Source organism: Trichosurus vulpecula, chromosome 5, assembly GCF_011100635.1.
Source record: "Trichosurus vulpecula isolate mTriVul1 chromosome 5, mTriVul1.pri, whole genome shotgun sequence".
NCBI classification, from domain to species: domain Eukaryota; kingdom Metazoa; phylum Chordata; class Mammalia; order Diprotodontia; family Phalangeridae; genus Trichosurus; species Trichosurus vulpecula.
The window spans coordinates 236704561-236725883 of NC_050577.1; the positions used below are offsets into that span (position 1 = coordinate 236704561).

At 38.5% G+C, this 21323-nt stretch overlaps 1 protein-coding gene across 1 annotated transcript in view; it reads right to left on the reverse strand.

Annotated features, from left to right (window-relative positions):
• The window catches only part of OTOGL (otogelin like), a 194270-nt gene that overhangs the window by 97483 nt on the left and 75464 nt on the right, over nucleotides 1-21323 (reverse strand). The window contains exon 26 of the mRNA XM_036761187.1: nucleotides 2319-2453. Within this exon, the coding sequence (XP_036617082.1) occupies nucleotides 2319-2453 (135 nt within the window). The remainder of the gene's footprint in view (nucleotides 1-2318; nucleotides 2454-21323) is intronic.

Sequence of the window (21323 nt, forward strand, 5' to 3'; positions counted from 1 at the left end):
TCATTTTTATTGTTTCTGGATGGATGCATAAGCTTTAGGTCTGGATGCCATCCTTAGAATTAACAGTATAACCTGCACCTATGCTATAATAACCCTAACTAAGATACATTGGGGCATGGCATTTGAAGTCTTTCCTGATCAGCCTTGAGCCTACCTTCCCAGGATTATTGTACATTAACCTCTCTCACCCACCCTGCATTCCAGTCAAAGTATGCTGTTCCTCATACATGACAACATGCATGCTACCTCTGTGCATAGGTTGTCCCTGAAATGTTCTTCCTCCTCACCTATACCACACACACTCCTTGTTTAGTCATTTCAATTGTGTCTGATTCTTCATTACCCCATTTGGGGTTTTCTCGGCAAAGATACTGGAATGGTTTGCCATTTCCTTCTCCAGCTCATTTGTACAGATGAGGAAACTGAGGCAAACAAGATTAAGTGACTTGCCCAGGGTCACATAGCTAGTAAGTTTCTGAGGCCAGATCTTTACTCAGGTCTCCTTTAGCTTCTTTCAATTCTCAGCTGAAATGTCACCTTGTGCTATTCAGCTCCCCCTAGTTGCTAATTCCCCTTTCTTAGCTGGCCTTAGAAATGATTTGGTATATATTTTCCATCTACTTATTTGCACTCACGCTGTTTTCCTCCAGAAAGATGTCAAAAAAGAGGGACTGGCATGCTTCTCAAGGCTACTTTCCTCCATGAAGGAAGGGACTTGTTTTTGTCTTTGAATCCCTAGAATCTTCTACAATGCTGGCAGGTAACAGTGCTTCATAAATGCCTGATCAATTGCACAGAAGAGGACTAGTCTAAAAGAATCAGCATCTCTAATGCCATCTTTTCAATTCATCAATCCTTTATCATATTTCATCATGTTTCATTCATCCTGTCGAGATCTTGTGGATACTGTCACCCAACATAATAGCTCTCATTTCCAATTTTGAGTCACCTTTAGATAAGTATGTTATGTACACTCTCTCCCACATTATTAATAAAAATGTAGGAAAGGCTAGGGCTTGATGTTCCTAATTCTGATTCCTAGAACCATACAGAACGGAACCCTCATAGAAGCTGGATATGTCCAACCCCTCAGGGGTGTGAGGAAATTCCTACGCTAAATGGAACATTGACCCAGATGACCTCTAAATTCTCCACTAACTTTAAGAATCTATGGTTCGGTTACCAATCACTAGAATCCAAGTGGTTCTGGCTTAAAGTTCCACAGATGTGTCAAGATATAAGTTGTTTCTTATTTTGAGAGCATGGATCTCAGTGACATTCTTTATCTTTCAATTTATATCTTATGACTTGGTTTATCAAAAGAATCAAATCATAGCATAGGAATTTATGAAACACCTACTAAGTACAAAGCATTATGTAGGGAATGACATAAATATATAGGAACAGCACTTATTTAAAACAAATAACATTATGCTTTAAATCTTGGGAATTCTCCCCATTTTAAGAATGTAGGAGCAGAGGGAGAAAATTATTTCCCAAGATCCTCAGAATTCACAAGAAAATTGAAGAGTGAGTCCCATTTTGCCATTGCTATTTGCCTACCTTCTCATTCCTGACATCCCCCCTCCCAACCCTTTCCATAGTGACCACACTCTTATGTTGTCTGTCTTCCCCTTCTCTTAGAGGACAAGGAATACTAATTTTTTTATATTCCCAGCACTTAACACAGTGACTACCATGCCCTAAGCATTTACTAAATGCTTTTTTATTCATTAAGTTGAGAAATATTTGGACAAATTGTGTATGGATGTAATGGAATGCTACACTGCCATAAGAGACTACAAGTTTGAGGAATTAAAAAAAAAAACAGAAATACTTGAATAAACTTTTCTGTTAAGGTGAAGTAAGCAGAACCAAGACAACAATCTACACATGACTCCCATCATATAAACAAAAACAATTCTAAAAGAGAGTTGAACCCTGAATAACCGTAGTGACCAGTCTAGGTCCTGAATGACAAAGGATGAAATATAACTGAGCCACATTGGTAGAGAAATGGGAAGGTCCAGGTGTGGAATATACAAATGACATACAACATTTGATTTTGTTTAACTGTTTTGTTTTGTTTTAAGGAAGGATTAAGTGAAGGCTTGTGGTATAAAAACAAAAATTACCAATAGAACTTTAAAAAAAAAAGAAAATTACTTGCCTATCAGAGGCTACAAATCAAACCCAGGGCATGTAAGAAGCCTTTGGAAAACAGGACTGTGAAAACCAGATCTGTTCTCTTCTCAGTTTACTCTGCTTAAGATGAGTTAAAGAGAAAACCAAATAAGTAAATTGATGAATTCACTAACCTGTTTGTAAGGGGAGTCGTTCAAATAAATCTCAGTGTCCCCAACAGAAATCAGTAAACTTTTGGAACAAACAATATCATTATCAAAGCACTTTTTGTTCTGAGCAATAACAGATATAGCTGCATCCTCTGCACTCTGTAAGATTAAGGAGAACATTGTGTTAGTAACCATGACTTCACTGTGTGTAAAATCCCAGTCACATTCCTAATGAAGACCACCATGACTTTGGTTTTTCCAAAATAAGTCCTGAAAACAATAACATCCTGCGTTCATACGATGAAGGACTTAAAAAACACACATACAAAATAATGGCCAAATATAACCCTAAGACCAAGGTACAATAGACTTTAAACACATTTTTGTTGTTATTTAGTCATATTCAACTCTTTCTGGCCCCTATGGGGTTTTCTTGACAAAGATACAGGAGTGTTTTGCCATTTCCTTCTCCAGTGGAATAAGGTAAACAGGAATAAGTGACTTGCCCAGGGTCACACAGCTAGTAAGTGTTTAAGGCCAGATTTGAACTCAGGTCCCTCCTCACTCCAGGCCCAGTACTCTATCCACTGAACCATTTAGCTGCCTTTTATACATGTTTACAATTCACCCAAAGAGTCCTTCTAAGCACCTATCTCAGCAGCTTTTTTTTCCAGAAATGTGAACGTAGATTTATATTAACATGCTACTTTTGTTCTGTTTTGTTTTGTTTTTGTTATAATTAAAGCTTTACTTAAGAACTATGATCAATGCTATGACCAACTGTGATTCCAGAGGATGAATAATGAAGGGAATAATGAAGGATGCTGATTGTTAAATTGAAGGGCATAATGAAGGATGCTGATTGTTAAATTTTCATTGTGAGCATTTATACCTTAGAAATCTGGCAAAGGATAAAATCAGGGCTTGGCTTATTGTTTCGTTGGTTGGGTCTAGACTTAAGAAAGTGATGGAGAAATTGTCAATAATGCAAATTAAATTTAAAAGTGTGCCATGTGAACTTGTTTTCCAGAGATCCAGTTTTTAAATATTTACCAGCATACCACTGTGACTGCTCATCTCCTTCCAGAGAGTCAGAGGATTCAAGATTCAGAATAAAACATTTTTCAGTATGGTCAATGTGGGAACTTGTTTTGCTTTACTATGCATATTTGTTACAAGGCTTATACTTATCTTTTTTTTTAATAGAGAAGGGGAGGTGGGAGGGAGATAGAATAGATGCTTGCTAACTGAAAGTTTTAAAAGAAAAACAACCTATGACTTTGGTAACAAAATACTTCTCTTAGAGAAGCTTAAAACATCCTGAACTAATTGTCTTCATTTTGTAGCAATAAGAACATTTGACTCATCTGCAGTCTGGAAGATTTGGAGAGCATTGTTTTAGTAAACATGATTTTACTTCTTTGTGGAACCACAAGTTTAGTGAAGATTTAGAATATGGAAATATGGATTTAGAATTCATAAAATGAAGGATAAAAAATAAAATAGAGTGGGGTGGAGTCAAGATGGCTTAAAAACAGGGACTCGCTTAAGCTCTCCCCAAATCGCTCCAAATACCTGTAAAAAATGACTCTAAACAACTTCTAGAGCTACAGAATCCATGAAATAACAGAGGGAAACAAGTCTCCAGCCCAAGATGGCCTGGATGGTTGCTGGGAAGGATCTGTCACACTACACTGGGAGCAGAGCACAGCGTGGGCCACACCAGGACAGACCAGGCTGGGAGTAGACCGGGTGGAGCAGGCCTCAGGGCCCTGAATCACTGAACTGTGGCAGTTACCAGACTTTTCAACCCACAAAGTCCAAAGACAATGGAGAAGGTCAGTGGGAAAGCTTCTGGATCTGGGTGAGGGAAGTTCGAGGTCTGGCCGCTGCCCTGGGCTGGCGAAGGTGGCTCCGACAGCAGGAGTAGAAACAGCAACAGTAGCAGCATAGCGCTGCTTCCAGCCCTAGGCCCACACAGTGGGAGGAATTAAGTGGCTGATCAGAGCTGGAGTGCAGAGATTACTTTGCTAGTGCTGAGCCAAGATTCTCTTGCTTTGCCCTGCTTGAATCTGGGGATCTGGGTCACCGATCTGGTTGGCAGGTCTTGGGAGAGGAGAAGCATTGGTGTTTCAGAGCTTTGTAGTGGCTGTGGAGAGGGAGTCCTCCTGGTAGCTACATGGCACAAAGGAGTGGCTGCACCACAGATGAGAGCACAGGCCAGGAGAGGGGCATCATACCACCTCAGAATAGAAGTAGCTCTGAAAACAGCAGAGCAAAACCCCTGAGGCTTGGAACAAAGCACTCCACACTCTGAAAGCGGTCATACCCTGAGAAAAAGCTCAAAAGTCAAGTAATTGGCTGGAAACATGAGCAAGCAGTGAAAAAGGACTATAAAAGACTATAAAATCTTTCTTTGGTGACAAAGAAGATCAAAATATACAGCCAGAAGAAGTCAACAAAGTCAAAGATCCTACATCAAAAGCATCCAAGAAAAATATGAATTGGTCTCAGGCCATGAAAGAGCTCAAAAAGGATTTGGAAAAGCAAGTAAGAGAAGTAGAGAGAAAATTGGGAAGAGAAATGAGAAGGATACAAGAAAATTATAAAAAACAAGTCAATGACTTGCTAAAGGAGACCCAAAAAAATACTGAGGAAAATAACAACTTAAAAAAATAGACTAACCCAAATGGCAAAAGAGCTCCAAAAAGCCAATGAGGAGAAGAATGCCTTGAAAAGCAGAATTAGCCAAATGGAAAAGGTGGTCCGAAAGACCACTGAAGAAAATACTGCCTTAAAAATTAGAATGGAGCAAGTGGAAGCTAGTGACTTTATGAGAAATCAAGATATTATAAAACAGAACCAAAAGAATGAAAAAAATGGAAGACAACGTGAAATATTTCATTGGAAAAACCACTGACCTGGAGAATAGATCCAGAAGAGATAATTTAAAAATTATTAGACTACCTGAAAGTCATGATCAAAAAAAGAGCCTAGATATCATCTTTCAAGAAACTATCAAGGAAAACTGCCCTGATATTCTAGAACCACAGGGTAAAATAGAAATTGAAAGACTCCACCAATCGCCTCTTGAAAAAGATCCCAAAAAGAAAACTCTTAAAATATTGTAGCCAAATTCCAGAGTTCCCAGGTCAAGCAGAAAATATTGCAAGCAGCCAGAAAGAAACAATTTGAGTATTGTGGAAACACAATCAGGATAACACAAGATCTAGCACCTTCTACATTAAGGGATTGAAGGGCTTGAAATATGATATTCCAGAGATCAAAGAAACTAAGATTAAAACCAGAATCACCTATCCAGCAAAACTGAGTATAACACTCCAGGGCAAAATATAGATTTTCAATAAAATAGAGGACTTTCAAGATTTCTCAGTGAAAAGACCAGAGCTGAATAGAAAATTTGACTTTCACATACAAGAATCAAAAGAAGCATGAAAGGTAAACAGGAAAGAGAAATAATAAGGGACTTACTAAAGTTGAACTGTTTTGTTTACATTCCTACATGGAAAGATGATATTTGTAACTCATCCTTTCTCAGTATTAGGGTAGTTGAAGGGAATACAATGCAGAAACCAATCCAAGCCCAGACGCAGTACTGCTAGGAAAGTGGACATCGAGTCCTTATCTTGTCCGTATTCTTGTCCTGCACTCTCCTTGGGGGATGTCTCTCTCCTCTGATGCTGCTATGAGAAATACTTCATTTGGACCCTTAATCTATTCCAATCAGCATTAATCAGTTTGATGTATTACATAAATCAGACAGTTACTTAGATGAGATAGCTTCTTATAATGGGCCTCAGACTTTAATGTAATGTTCACTACTTGTTTACCAAGTTATGAGGCTCACTTGCACAACCACAAGAATGCTGACAAAGATATCTCCATCCTGTTTTGCTCAAATTCTATGTCCAAACCCAGCACGAGTGAGATGCCTTGATGCTTTAGAAAGTTCCCCATCCTGTTTTCATACCTCTGGACCATTCTCTCTTGTCTTATGTGAGCAGGTGACCACCTTATGAGCACTCAGTCAGTGGAGATGCCCCATATTTCTCCAAACCCGTGATACCCCTTGCACCCCTACCTCCACTAATCTGTCATTTCTGGCCCTCAAGAACAAGGTCTATCAACCAGTAAAATTCTGTATTTTATGATGCCCCTTTTGCATATTTGGGTATCAAACCCTATAAAAACAAGGTCCTAGAAGAAGAGGGTATCTCAGGTTGGGAGGAAGATCTGAGGTCCACTTCATTAAAGGGGACCACGGACCCTTTAATAAAGTGCCATTGGCTCAGAGCTCTGTCTCAGTCTCTTGTATTGTAGGTGGGACAATTTTAATCCCTGCCCCATCAAGGAATATTCACATCAGCACCTAGGACTGAGCCTCAGTTTTCCTACCATAGTTATAGCTCTGCAGAGGGCACATAGTATCTCCATTTAGCCTTTCCCTATCACCAGGAATGGCAAGTGGCTCAGTGAGACAGCGAGGTGGCACAGTGTATAGTTGGCTGGACTTGGACTCAGGAAGACCTGGATTCAATCCTACCTCAAACACCAACAAGCTATGTGACTCTGGCAGGTCAGTTAACCTTTCTTGGCCTCAATTTCTTCATGCATAAAGTGGGGTTAATAGTGCAAGCTACTTCACATGGCTGCTGTTAGGAGCAAATCAGATAATGAAGCTCGAATATTTTGCAAACCTTAAAGAACTATATAAATGCTAGCTATTAATGACTACTGGTCAAAATCTTCCTCTCCTGTTTACTGATCACTGTGCCTTGCTATGCACATTTCTTCAGCTACCTGTGATTACCAAATGATTTCTTCAGAGCTTTTGTTTCTTATGAAGCAATTCCTTTGTCATGCACTGACTTGATTGTGAAAAAGAGAACAATAAGGAACCTTAGGATCATTACCCAATGAGTCACTTGAAACTAGCACCCATCATGCTTTTATATTTTGTATTCATTTAGCAGTGCACTTCAGTAACTATTTTCAAGAAATAATAGGAAAAAATAATTCAAGCTTTATAGTTAAAGGAAAAACATTTTAGGTTTTATTTTGCTATTCCTCTTGAGAAAAGTTATTTAGAGGAAGAGAGATGAAAAGTTGGGGGAAAGGTTTTGTTGTTATTGAGTCATGTCCAACTCTTCATGACCCCATTTGGGGGTTTGCATGGCAAAGATACTAGAGTGGTTTGCCATTTCTTTCTCCAGCTCGTTTTACAGATGAGGGGACTGAGGTAAACAGGGTTAAGTGACTTGCTCAGGGTCACAGCTAGTAAGTGTCTGAGGAAGGATTTGAACTCAGGAAGATGAGCCTTCCTGATTCCCAGCCCAGGGCTTTATCTACTGCACCACCTGACTGCCCCCTCTCTGTCTGCTACCATATTTTAAAAGAGTCCCAACCTTGTCCATACCAATGTTTATATTAAACCATAGCTAGGGAGGGTCATATTGCTTAAAGGCTGCTAGTCAGAAAGACTTGATCTTCAATCCTTTTTCAGACACTTAGAGCTGTGTGAAAACCTGGACAGGTCACCTTAACCTTTCTGGGTTTCAATTTCCATGTCTGTAAAATGAGGATAATAGCACCCACCTCATAGAGCTGTTGGGAGGCTCAAAGAAGATAATGTATCTAAAGTACTTTGCAAATTGCAAAGCACTATATAAACATTAGCTATTATTATTGGTAGGCATGGTACAATCTTGTTTATGATAGCACATTAGGCAGATAACTTAAAGTGGAATCATATTCCTTAAGCATAACTTCCCTTCACTTTCTACTTCTGTTTCAAGTTAATCTCAGGCTTTGGGGGTGATGATTAAGCAATATATGCTTAGTGATATGATGTATAAATCTGCAAAGCTAGAAAAAAAAAGGTCAATACGAATGAACAACCACTGTTAATCATAATTCTTTTTCTCCTAGAAATGTAAATGGTTGTGACTGAACGATTTTCTGAATCCTTCTCTCTCTTTCTCTCTCTCTCTCTCTCTCTCTCTCTCTCACACACACACACACACACACACACACACACACACCAACCCACAGACTGAGAGCATGGGACAAATATTTTATGTTTCCAGAGAGGAAAGTTTCCTTATTTGCTATAAAGTGAAGTCCCCAGAATAGGGATTTTAAAAGACCCTAAAGGAACACTCCATGGGAAAAATCTAGTCCCAGAGACTGTTGGTCATTTAAGAATTAGTGATGCAGCCTAGGCAAAGGAAACACTACAAGGTAAGTGAAGCTAATTTCTCAGTGTTTCATTTGCACAACACACTGGGACAACTGCATTTTTAATTTTCTGTCAGTGAAAACAATGGGACCATGCTATGAACTTAAATTGCTCCAAATTCTTCACTGATAATCCTGTCAAGAAGCATTGTGAAAATAGTGTTGGATTTGGAGTCAAAGGAGACCTGGGTCTAAATCCCAGATCTGCTTCCTTACTTATGTAATCTTGTGTAAATCATACAATCTCTCTAGGTCTCAGTGGCCTTATTTGTAAAGTGAGGAGATGGGATATGATTTCTAAGGTCCCTTCCTGACCTAAATCTCATAATTATCAGCAATGATTCCAGTAGATATACAAAAAGGTAGGATCCAACGAGATCAAGAAAATTGGGAATAAGAAGCAAAGCAGTATGTGGAGAAAATAACAAAGTAAATCAAAATGAGCTAAAAATAGGAAGGAGATGTGTTAACAGGAAAGTAGGAAAGGGAAATAAATCGGTCATCTAATCTAGACAAGAGAATACGGATGTTGTTCAGTCAACTCTTTGTGACAATTGGTACAGGGGTTTTTTCTGGCAAAGATACTAGAGTGGTTTGCCATTTCCACCTCCAGCTCATTTTACAGAAGAGGAAACTGAGACAAACAGAGTTAAGTGACTTGCCCAGGGTCATACAGCTAAGTGTCTGATGTCAGATTTGAACTCTGGTCTTTTTGACTCTCTCCACTGTGTCACCTAGCTGCCCCTGGGGTCAATTCTTTTGAGTGGGAAAGAGGGATTATCTTCAGGGCTTCTTAAACTTTTTCCATTCTAGACCCCTTCAGCACTTCTTAAATTCTGGATTTCAACCCATAGTTTAAGAAATACTAATAAAGTATGACCACTCCTGAGTGTGGTTGAAGTACCCTGGGGACTAATTATTCATTAGATCATGAGTTCCCTGAGGGCAGGGACTGTCTTTTGCCTTTTCATGTATCCCCAGTGCCTGGATGAATGATGCCCCTTCATTCTTCTTTCTCAGCACTTTTCATGACTGATTCACCTGTGCCCTACCAACTGATTCCCCTGGTTATACAAGTTAGAATTTGAAACTAACTTATGCTTCAGTCTGGTCCCTCCCTTCTCCCTAAAGGCTCTTTTGTAGGCTGATTTCTGCCTGGAATAGAGAGTTGGGATTCAGGATCACCCTACTCCATATTGCCAACCTCAGTCAGATTTGGACCCATGATATTCAGTTAGGATTTTGACAGTCAAAGGTTTGAGGAGAAGGCATTATAGGCAGAGCAAACATAGTATGGGCAAAGTCAGAGAAGCAGGAAACCAACATATAATGTAGTTTGTCTAGAGCACAGAAGAACAATATATACACTGACTTCAGCTATGAAGCAACTTCACCTGACTTCATCATCAAACAGCAGCAAAATTTATAGGAAATCCAATAAGTGACATTGTTGTAATTTTATTAAAGTTTGTATAAATGTCAGGGAATAGTATACCATGAGGCCATATTGTTGAGGGCCTTGAATATCTGGCTAAGAAGTTTGTACCTTCTGGAGGTGAGGAATCGTTAAAAGATTAAGAGGGCAAGAAAATGAAATGATTGGAGCTGTACTTAATGTAGATTAAACTGGCTAGGGTATGTAGAATGGATTGGAACAATAGAGAGGGTGGAGAAGAAGATAGGTGGAGAGGCTATTCTGGATGAGATAGTGAGGGCCTAAACTTGTAGCAGTGGTAATAGAAATGAGGGTGGGGGGGCAGGTAGAAAGAGCATGGAAGCTTGAGACCTTGTAGAAATAGAATTAACAGAAGCAAAAAACTGAATATGGGGATCCCCATGTACATTATGTGAGCCCTCCAAATGTTATCTCTGCCACTAGAATTTTCCAGGAAGGGATTTCAGAGGTCTTCTATTCCAACCTTTCTTATTGCAATTCCTTGGGTTCTCAAGTCTGACAAATCAGGTCAATAAGCACATTATAATGTATCAGTCACTGTGCTAAGTGCTGGGGATGCAAAGAAAGGCCAAAACAGTGAAGGAATCCATCAAGGAGCTCACATTCTAAGCGGGGAGACTAAATTAAAAGAATTTTATATCTATGTCTATAAATATGTATTATATAGTCAATGAGCTTTCATTAAACACTATGTGCCAGGCACCTCAAGGAGCCCACAAATAAGGCAGCGGTGGCAATCATGATCTCAGACAAAGTGAAAGAAAAAATAAACCTAATTAAAAGAGATAATCAGGGAAACTACATTCTGCTAAAAGGTACACTAAACAAAGTAATATTAAAAAATTTTTTACAAGAAGTTTCTCTAAGGGCTTAATTTCTCAAATATATAGGGAACATAGTCAAAATTTACAAAAATAAGAGCCATTCCCCAATTGATAAATGGTCAAAAGATATGAACAGGCAGTTTTCAGGAGAAATTAAAGCTACCTATAGCCATACCAAAAAAATGCTCTAAATTACCATTGATCAGAGAAATTTAAATTAAAACAACTCTGAGGCACTACCTCACACCTCTCAGAAATGACAAATGCTGTTGGTGGAGTTGTGAACTGGTCCAACCATTCTGGAGAACAATTTGGAGCTATGCCCAAAGCCCTATAAAATTGTGCCTACCCTTTGACCCAGCAGTATCACTACTAGACCAAAGAGAAAGCAAAAAGACTTATATGTACAAAGATATTTATAGCAGTTCTTTTTGTGGCGTCAAAGAATTAGAAGTGAAAAGATGCTCATCAGCTGGGGAATGGCTGAATAAGTTGTGGATTATGATTGTGATGAAGTACAATTGTGCTATGAGAAATAATTATGGGGGTTGTTTCAGAAAAATATGGCAAACCTACATGAACCGATGCCAAGTGCAGTGAGAAGAACCAGGAGAGCACTGTCCATGGTAATAACAATGTAATGATGAGCAACTGTGAAAGACTCAGCTACTCTGATTGATACTCTGATCCAAGATAATTACAAAAGACTCATGATCAAACAATGCTATACATATCCAGAGAGAATCGATGAGCTGTGTGAGTGCAAACTGAAGTATAATTTTCTCCCTTTATTTTTTTGACAATATGGTTAATATAGAAATGTTTTGTATGATTTCACATATATAATTGATATCATTTTATTTACCTTCTCAGTGGGTGGGGGAAAGGTGGGAGGTAGATAATTTGGAACTAAAATTTAAAAGGAAAAAACCATTTAAAATAAATTATGTTTTAAAAGATACCTTTCACCTAGATATACTATACATAGGGGCATTTGAGGCCAGTGGTCCTATCTGATCTCAAGAATATCCCCCTTTAACCAAAGTCTGTTATAAAGGCCTCATTTCTGAAACATATAGAGAACTGAGTTAAATTTATAAGAATACAAGTCATTCCCCAATTGATATATGGTCTCAGATGAAGAAATTAAAGCTATCATCGTATGAAAAAATGCTCTAAATCACTATTGATTAGAGAAATGCACATCGAAACAACTCTGAGGTACCACATCACACCTATCAGGTGGGCTAACATGACAAAACAGGAAAATGATAAGTGTTAGAGAATATGTGGGAAAATTGGAGCACTAATGCATTGCTGGTAGACTTGCAAACTGATCTAACCATTCTGGAGGGCAATCTGGAACTATCGCAAAGGGCTATAAAACTGTATGTACCTTTTGACCCAGCAATACCACTTCTAGGTCATTATCCCAAACAGATCACAAAAACAGGAAAAGGACCCACATGTACAAAAATATTTATAGCAGCTCTTTTTGTGGTGGCCAAGAACTGGAAATTGAGGGGATGCCTATCAATTGGGGAATGGCTGAACAAGCTGTGGTATATGAACGTAATGGAATACTATCGTTCTATAAGAAACGATGAGCAGACAGACTTCAGAAAAACTGGAAAGACTTACATGAACTGGTGCTAAGTGGAGTGAGTGGAACCAGAAGAACATTTTACACAGTAACAGCAATGTTATGCTATGACTAACTTTGATAGACTTATTTCTTCTTAGCAATGCAAGGATCCAAGGCAACTCCAGATGACTCATGATGGAAAATGCTATCCACATCCAGAAAAAGAACTATGGAGTCTAAACGCAGATCCCCCTTTTTTATTTTTTGGTTTCTTCTTTCTCATGATTTCTCCCATTGGTTCTAACTCTTCTTTACAACATGTCTAATGTGGAAATACGTTTAATACATAGAGCTTGTATCAGATTGCACACTGACTTGGGGTGGGTGGGAGGGGAAGGGAGGGGATAAAATTTGGAACTCAAAAAACTTATGGAATTGAATGGTGAAAATTAAAAATTAATTAATTGGTTGATTTTTTTTTAAAAAAAGAATATCCTCTTTAAATTTATGGAAATAGATGGTGCCTATTAAAATTTGCATCAAGGAAAGCTGACAGGTATTTTTTTATTGTTGGTCAAGCTGAGCTCTAGTTATGAATGGCAGCCTGGCAGAACAGGGGCATGACTGGATTCAAAACCCATGATCCCTGAGAGGGAAGTCAGTATGGAATAGCAGGGAATGGGAGAATTGAAATGTGAGGTTATCACTAAGGAGTAGAAGGAAGCCAGGACTCAAAAGACACAGAGAAGTCCAGGGTGAGTGCAGAATAGGGGCCCTGTACAGCTTATGATGTCAGAAAGACTGTGATCTCAGTGTTTCCCACAAAATGCTTCTAAACTCACAAAGTCTATGCAGTGGGGCACCTCAAGCTCTCTGAATGAGTCCTGGAACACTTTGCACAAATCATCTCATTTGATTATGAACCTCTGGGTGAGTAAGTTCTTCACTTCCAGCCTCAGTATAAGAAACAAATTATGTGTTTGAGATTAAAGGTGTTTCAAGGAGGGAGGCGGGGCGGGAATAAGAGAGAGAGAGAGAGAGATTATAAATAAGCATGTGAGATCTTCTGCAAGACATGAACTATCCCAAATGTCAGATACAGAAAATTGATAAGATCAACAATTTAGACCTGAAAGGGACCTTTGAGGTCAGCTACTCCAACCTCTCCCTAACTCAGTTTTACAGATGAGGAAACCAAGGTCATATAATTGTTAAGGACAGTCAAGATTTGAACGCATTTCCTCTAACTCCATATGCAAAGTATTTTCCACTGTCCCATGCTGTTTTAAAATGGATATAAGATGAAGAATTCAAAGACTCATTGGAAGACTTAGATGAATTGATGAAAAGTAAGCAAAACCAGGAAAGCAAAAAACTCAAGGACTATAACAATGTAAATGGAAAGAATCATCATTAAAAAAAAGGAACATGAGAGTTGTGTAATTACAACTGACAATACTTGGCCACAAAGGAAGAGATAGAAAATGAACTTCCCTGCCTTCTTTGCAGAGGAGGGGACTATGGGTGTAGAAATGTCAGAATTAGATGAAGTGTTGGTCAATGTCACTTAATGACTTCTCTTTTCTTTTTTTCTACAGACATTTGTTCTCTGTAGAGAAGAGGGGGGAGGATTGATTTGGGAATGGAAGTGATATGAAAAGAAAAGATACCAATACCTATACCAGTTCCAAAAACAATTTTAAAAGGATATGAGTATACCAGTCTAAACTTGGATGTGGAAATGAGAGGAAAAAGAAACCTTTTCCCCCCATTTACTATGAGCATAAATACACTTACTAAAAGAGAGGTTCACTATGCCAGTTACACTAATAAAAAATAATGCCCATAAATCTGATGACTAGATGTTGAACAGGAAGAGATAGGTGTCATCTATTTAAAGTGGTGTTACCCGATCTTAAGGAGAGTATCTGGAACTTGTAATCCAGAGGAAGGAAGGGGGATGGGTGACAAGGGAGAAATAATGAAACTTTTTCTATTCACAAAATGGATTCTGGTTCCTGAGAAGTATTAAGCAAAAAGAAAGGGGCTGGCAAAAATCCTAACATTTTTTTTTCAAAAGAAATACTGATGATCCCACAGCATGACCAGAAAAAAGTGAAGGCTCTTTGCCATGGGAAAAAACTCGACTGCTGGAGCGATCAGACAACAAAATGCGATTGGAGAAAAATCAAAACAGAAAAGATCTAAGCAGTGAGAAATTGACTATGTGGACTGATTAAATTTCAAAACCCAGAAAAACATGTTGCATTTGTTCAGTTGAATTTATCTCTGGTATGAAATCATTATCATTCTGCAAAGCCAAAGACAATATTTTTGATTTGCCATATGTTGTTTGACTGATTCGTCCTGAGAAGAAATGCCACACACTGCTTCTTATTCTTCTTGGTAAAAATCAGGTTTTTGCAAAATAATAATCCAAGAAATTACCATTTAGAACTACAGAAAATGGAAGAGTTCAGGACCAAACAAAGGTTAGAAAAGATCACATAAGATAAAATAGGCAATTTTGATTACATAAAATTAAAAAGATTTTGCTCAAATAAAACCAATGCATTTAAAATTGGGATGGAAAAAGGTACTGATGATAAAAATGTCTTTGTAGCAATTGTTTCTGCTAAAGGTCTCCTATCCAAAATATAAAAGGAACTCATTCAAATTTATAAGAATAACAGTCATTTCATGAATAAATAAAATGGTCAAATGAACAGGCAGTTTTCAAAAGAAGCAATCCAAACAATTAACAGCCATGTGAAAAAAATTATTCCTATCACTAATAATTAGAGAAATGCAAATTAAGGCAAGTATGATGCTGCATCTCACACTCATCAGATTGGCAAAGATAATAATAAAGGAAAATGATAAATTTTGGAAGAGCTGTGGGAAACCAGACACATTAATGTACCAGAGTTGTGAATTGTTTTATCTCCAAGAATCGCTAAACTATATATACCCTTTGACCTAGCAATATCTCTAGTAGGTCTATACCGCTAATGAGATTTTAAAAAAAGAACAAAAAGCTTCACATATACAGAATATTTATAGTAGCTCTTTTCACAGTGCCAAAGAAATGGAAAAAGTGATAACCCATCAAGTGGAGAATGTTCAAATAAATTATTCTAAATGAATATAAAAATACTATTAACATTTTTTTTAAAAAACAGTTTTGGAGAAAGCTAAGATTAATATGAACTGAAACAGAGTGAAGTGGGCAGAAGCAAGAGAACAATTTATATGATAACAACAATATCATAAAGAAATACAATTTTCAAAGAGAGACCAATGCATTGACCAACTATGATTCCAGGGACCAATGATGAAGCATGCTACCTATTTCTTGAAAGAGGTGATGGGCTCAATGTGCAGAAAAAGAAGAGTATTTTTAGATGTGGTGAATGTGGGCATTTGTTTTGTTTGATTATGCTTATTTGTTGTAAGGGCTTTGTTTTCCTTTCATTTTGTTTTCAATGAGGAGTGGGAAGGAAAGAAGCGGTAGAATAGCTCTTCCTCTGCCAAAATAAGAGAAGTGAACAGAAAGGCCTGAAGAAATTACAAGCAATAAGGCTTGGAGGTTACATTTTGAATTTGTCATACACTTAAAAAGAGAAAAAGCAGAACATATTAGAGATTCACAGTTCCATATTCAGTCCTCTATTCTACAGTGTCCCTGGAAATGATCATTGTATTTGGTGTTTATTAAATTCAGAATAAAGCATAATAAAACAAAGCACTTAAAAATAATAATTCACTGGGATAAATGTAAATTGTGTTTAATAGCATGTTATCAAGTATTTTTAATGCCATAAACTTACATTCAATAAAATCGAACTTCAGAAGTTTATTTGTCCTAATCAGGGCCTTACCCTCTTTAAAACGTGACATAAAATATGCATAGCTGTGCAGGATCTTTCCTTTGCCTCCTTCATTTGCTACTCATGTTAATTTTATCTGGGTGAGTGCCCCAGGAACTGGCTCATTTTTTGTCTTTCTGTAGTGCACGTGTGCATACACACACACACACACACACACACACACGCTTCTTCCAAATCTGTCATTTCATAAGTGTAACTGTACCATCATTGCTGAATGGGGTGCTCATGGTCTAACCCCCTATCACCTCACTTCACATCCTTGAAATTTTCTGGACCAAAGTCCTTCTTTTTGACTACCACTCCTTTATCTGTCTTTTTCCCCCAGTTAGAATGTAAGTTATTTGAGGGAAGGAATTTCTTCATTTTTGTATTAGTATCACCAGTGCTTAGCAGAGCGCTTGGCACAAGCCCTTAATAATTGCTTTTTTATTCATTCATTCATTCATTCCTTGGTTTCTTACTCTGCAACTTAGTGTCTTTAGAAATTTGCCTGGGGCCCTTAGAAATGGAATGACTTGCCTGTCTTCATAGAATCAATTATGCAGAGGAAGTGAGACTTGAACCTAGATCATTGTTGGGGCTTTTAGGCTATCCTAGCTATCAAACAACAGGTATTTCTTAAGCACCTACTACAGGCCAGGCATTGGGGATACAAGAACAATGAATGAAAAACTCCTACTAGCTTACATTCTAAAGAAAAAGACAAACATATATGGAAGCATAGATAGAATAAATACAACGCAGTTTGGGAGGGTGGACACTAGCAGTCAAGGGGCTCAAGCATGGATTCAGGTAGAAGGCAGTGTGAGAGTTGTAGCCTGAAGAAAGAATGCATGTTGTTGCATATTATAGGCATTTAATGAATGTTTGTTGAACTGATAATAGTGTACAAATTTCTGGAATCTCTTTTAACATTCTTCATGATTGTCTCTCGTTAAATGGAACACACTGACAGAATGTAATTACATAGATTGAATTGGGAAACCAAATTTCCTAACTCACTGAAAAGAAGAATGAATGTTTCCTTTTCCATGCTTCCTCAAATCCAGGCAGGTGCAACTTATTAAATTTGGAAACTAAGCATGAAGCAAGCATTTGGACAGAAGGAGACGGGGGAAAATTCAAGTGGAACAGGGAGTCGGATTAAGAGAGGCTAATAGTTTCTGCCAGCAGAGCAAATTGGCACCATTGAATCACATTGCCAATAAAAAACACAGTTGCTGTGAATTCAGCATCAAACTATTTCTATTCTGCCAAAGATGGAAACTCATACTAATATCTCCTTGAAATATTTTCTACAGTAAGACAACAGCTCTGTTTGCAAACACACTGAAGAATGTGGTTTGTGTTCTTTTGTGTGTGTGTGTGTGTGTGTGTGTGTGTGTGTGTCTGTATGTGTGTGTGTGTGTGTGTGTGTGTGTGTGTGTGTGTGTCTGTATGTGTGTGTGTGGTTTTTACACAGCCGAAGTAAGGAAGAGGCTAGGAACCAGTCAAGCTGGCAGCCTGATTCAGAATCACAGACCTCAAGTGTTGTAATGAAATTCAGCAGCCTTCTAAGTCAATCTATACATGAAAAAGAATTCCTCTACAAGACTGGCTCTGGAGTAGGAAAGACTTGGATTCAAATCCCACCTCTGACATTTGCAAGTGTGTGACCTTGGGCAAATGACAACCTCTGATCCTCAGTTACTTCATGTTTGGCTCTTGTAAGAACTTCTCCACGTGGCTCATAAAAGACTTAAAAGAGCTCAAGGAGACTTCTGGTAGACTCTTGTGGTCCTAAATTGCCAGACTCACTGGTCCAATAAGGTACAGGTAAACATGGTAGAATATGTCGGCTCCTTCAGAAGAAAGGAGACAAGCATTTATTAAGCACCTACTATGTGCCAAACACTGTGCTAAGCATTTTGCAAAAACTGTTATCATTTGAATCTTGCAACACCTCTGGGAGGTAAGTGCAATTATTATCCTATTTTACAGTTGAGGAAAATATGGCAGATAGAGATTAAGTGACTTTCCCAGGGTTACACAAATAGTAAGTTCTTGCTGTTGTTTGGTCATTTCAGTCACATCCAACTCTTTATGACCCAACTTGGGGTTTTCTTGGCAGGGATACTGGAGTGGTTTGCCATTTCCTTCTCCAGCTCATTTGACAGATGAGAAAACTGGAGCAAACATCGTTAAGTGACTTGCCCAGGGTCGCACAGCTAATAAGTACCTGGGGCTGGATTTGAACTCAGGAAGATGAGTCTTCCTGACTTCAGGACAGCAGTTTATCTACTGTACCCCCTAGCTGCCTGCTAGGAAGTCTCTGAGGTAAATTTGAACTAGGATCTTCCTGACTCTATCCAATTCTATACTAAACCAAGATTTGCTTTAGAATAAAACTGCTCTGTCTACTCAATTTTAAAAATACTTATTTCCAAGCTTTTTCATACAGGGCATTAGCCCAAGAAAAAGTAACCTATTTGCACTTATCTATCAGTATATCCACAAAGAGCTCCACCTCCACCTAAGCTGTACCAGTCCCTCCCGTGCTCTGTCTATGGATCTACGAGGAGCATAACACTGAACATAGCTACTCATGTAAATTCATCCAATTCCTAGCCTGTTCTCCTGTGTAATTTGCTACTTTGGAGAGAAGGTGCAGAAGGGTATTGGGAGGAAGAAGACAAAGGGGGGTGGACAGTACTAAGTACAATACTCTCCCATCGTCCCAACCTTGGCCACATTTGCTTTATGCGTCACAACCCCCATATGTTGTTCCCATAAACTCACTCTATACAGAATTCCTCACCTTTGACACTTCTGCTTTCAGCCTCGACTCACTGATTCTTTCCTATGAATTAATTTGCCTGTGAAATCTGGGCTTTGACCTCATCTCAGCCCAGTTTTCTATTCACCCACTTTTGTCCCAGCTTGGACCCTCTCTTTCTTCTTCCTTCCCTCCTGACCCAGGCATCTTCTGTCTCCAAGCTTATTAATTTCAATCAGTCTCTGGTATAGGTCATCCTCAACCTCCTCCCCCCACCTTTTAACTCTCTCCATGTAGGAGAATAGATCTAATTGGGATTTATGATTTGAGTAGGGTTGAACTATTCTCAGTATGTGAAACTTGCTGGCTGATGAATTTGGTCTTCCTGCCTCAAATCTCTCTCTACCCTAATCATTCCTCCATATAGCCACCAAAGGGATTTTCTCACACTACAGAAGGGGCATCACCACCATCCATTATTCCACTCAATACACTACAGGGTCTCTCTGTTAACCTTTAGGATGAAATATAAATTCCTCTGTTTGCCATTTATAACTCTTCAGAAACTGGCCCTTCCTCCATTTCCAGCATTTTTGCACATTATTCTCCATTGCACACTCTACAATCCAGCCATATTGACCTCTTTGCTATTCCTTGTACTTGATTTCCATCTCCCATCTCCATATTTTTGCATCTGATGTACCCCATGATTGGAATGCTCTTCCTCCTCACCTCCTTCTCTTAGAATCTCTGCTTTCCTTCAATATTCAGTTTAAATATCACCTTCTACAGGAGGCCTTTCCTAGTCCTCCTAGCTCTTAGTACTTTCCCTCTAAGATTACTTTGTTTCTGCTTTAAATACATTATATGTACTTATATATGTATTCTTATATCCTCCACTAGAATATAAATTCCTTCAGGGCATAGTCTGATTCTCTGTTCCCAAAGTATCCCCAATGCTTAGTACAGTCCTGACAAATTGTGTTTTAGTTCAGTCATGTCCGACTCCTCATGACCCTCTTTGGGGTTTTCTTGGCAAAGATACTGGAGTCCTGACAAATAGCAAGCATTTAATAACCACTGGTTGATTCATTGATGATATGATTGCGTGAGATGAATTAACCACCAAATAGTTATTAAGTACCTATCAGATACCCAAACATGTTCTAAGAAGCATAAAGATAGAAAATAAGGCCTGGTTCAGCCAAATCCCAGCCTATCCTGCCATGGAATTTGACACCTTCAATTCTGTTGTTGACAAAACAGCTGATACCTTCAAGAGGCAGCTAAGGACACAATGGACAGGGTCCCTGAGTTTGAATCCTACTTCATACAATTACCACTTATGTGACTCTGGGCAAATCATTTAACCTCTACCCACCTATAAAATGGAAAAAATAGTAGTGCCTACCTCCCAGGATTGTTTAAGGAATTAAATAGATAACATGTGTAAAGTACTTTGCAAATCTTAAAGTTGTATAGAAATATTCTTTATCTCCATTTCTTCACTTTAAAAGAAATCTGGTTCTCCCTCAAGGATCCCTCATCTCTTCCAATTCCCTCTTTTCTCCCTGACTAACAGGGTTAGGAAGAGGGGTGAATATGCTCCTTTTTTCCCACCATCCCTACCAAATCATTCTTCTATCATCATTCTTCAATGTCCTTTCTTCTTTTGATGAAATGCAGTCCAATGCCCATCTTTCTTGCTCTCATGTACCCATCTCTAGGCCATTCTCCAACTTCTTTTTTTTCTCCCAACTTCTGCGATTATTTTACAACCAAGCCCTATGGCTTTCCATTGCTCTCATCCCCAGGGATATCAATACTCATGTTGGACATCCCTTTGACAATCTGATCATAAAAGTCCTCAGCCTCCTCAACTCTGATATTCTCCTCTCCCCACACTTCAGTTGTGACATTGTCATATCTTACATTTAAACATCTATCACAATATTACCCCCCAAATCAGAATTTTACATTCTATTACAACCTCTTATCCTCCTAAATCTCCCATTATCTTACTCAAACCATGATCTATGATTATTTTCCCAATCTATACCCATTACTCAGTCACTTGGTCAGTTAACAAGCATTTATTACAGGTCTTACTCTGTGCCAGCAATTGGGCTAGGTGCTTGGGATACGAAGAAAGCCAAAAACTTGATCCCCACTCTCAAAGAACTCACATCCTAAAGAGGGAAACATTTAAAAAGTACATATACAATACATATAGATACATATATTCAGTGGAAGTGGAAGAT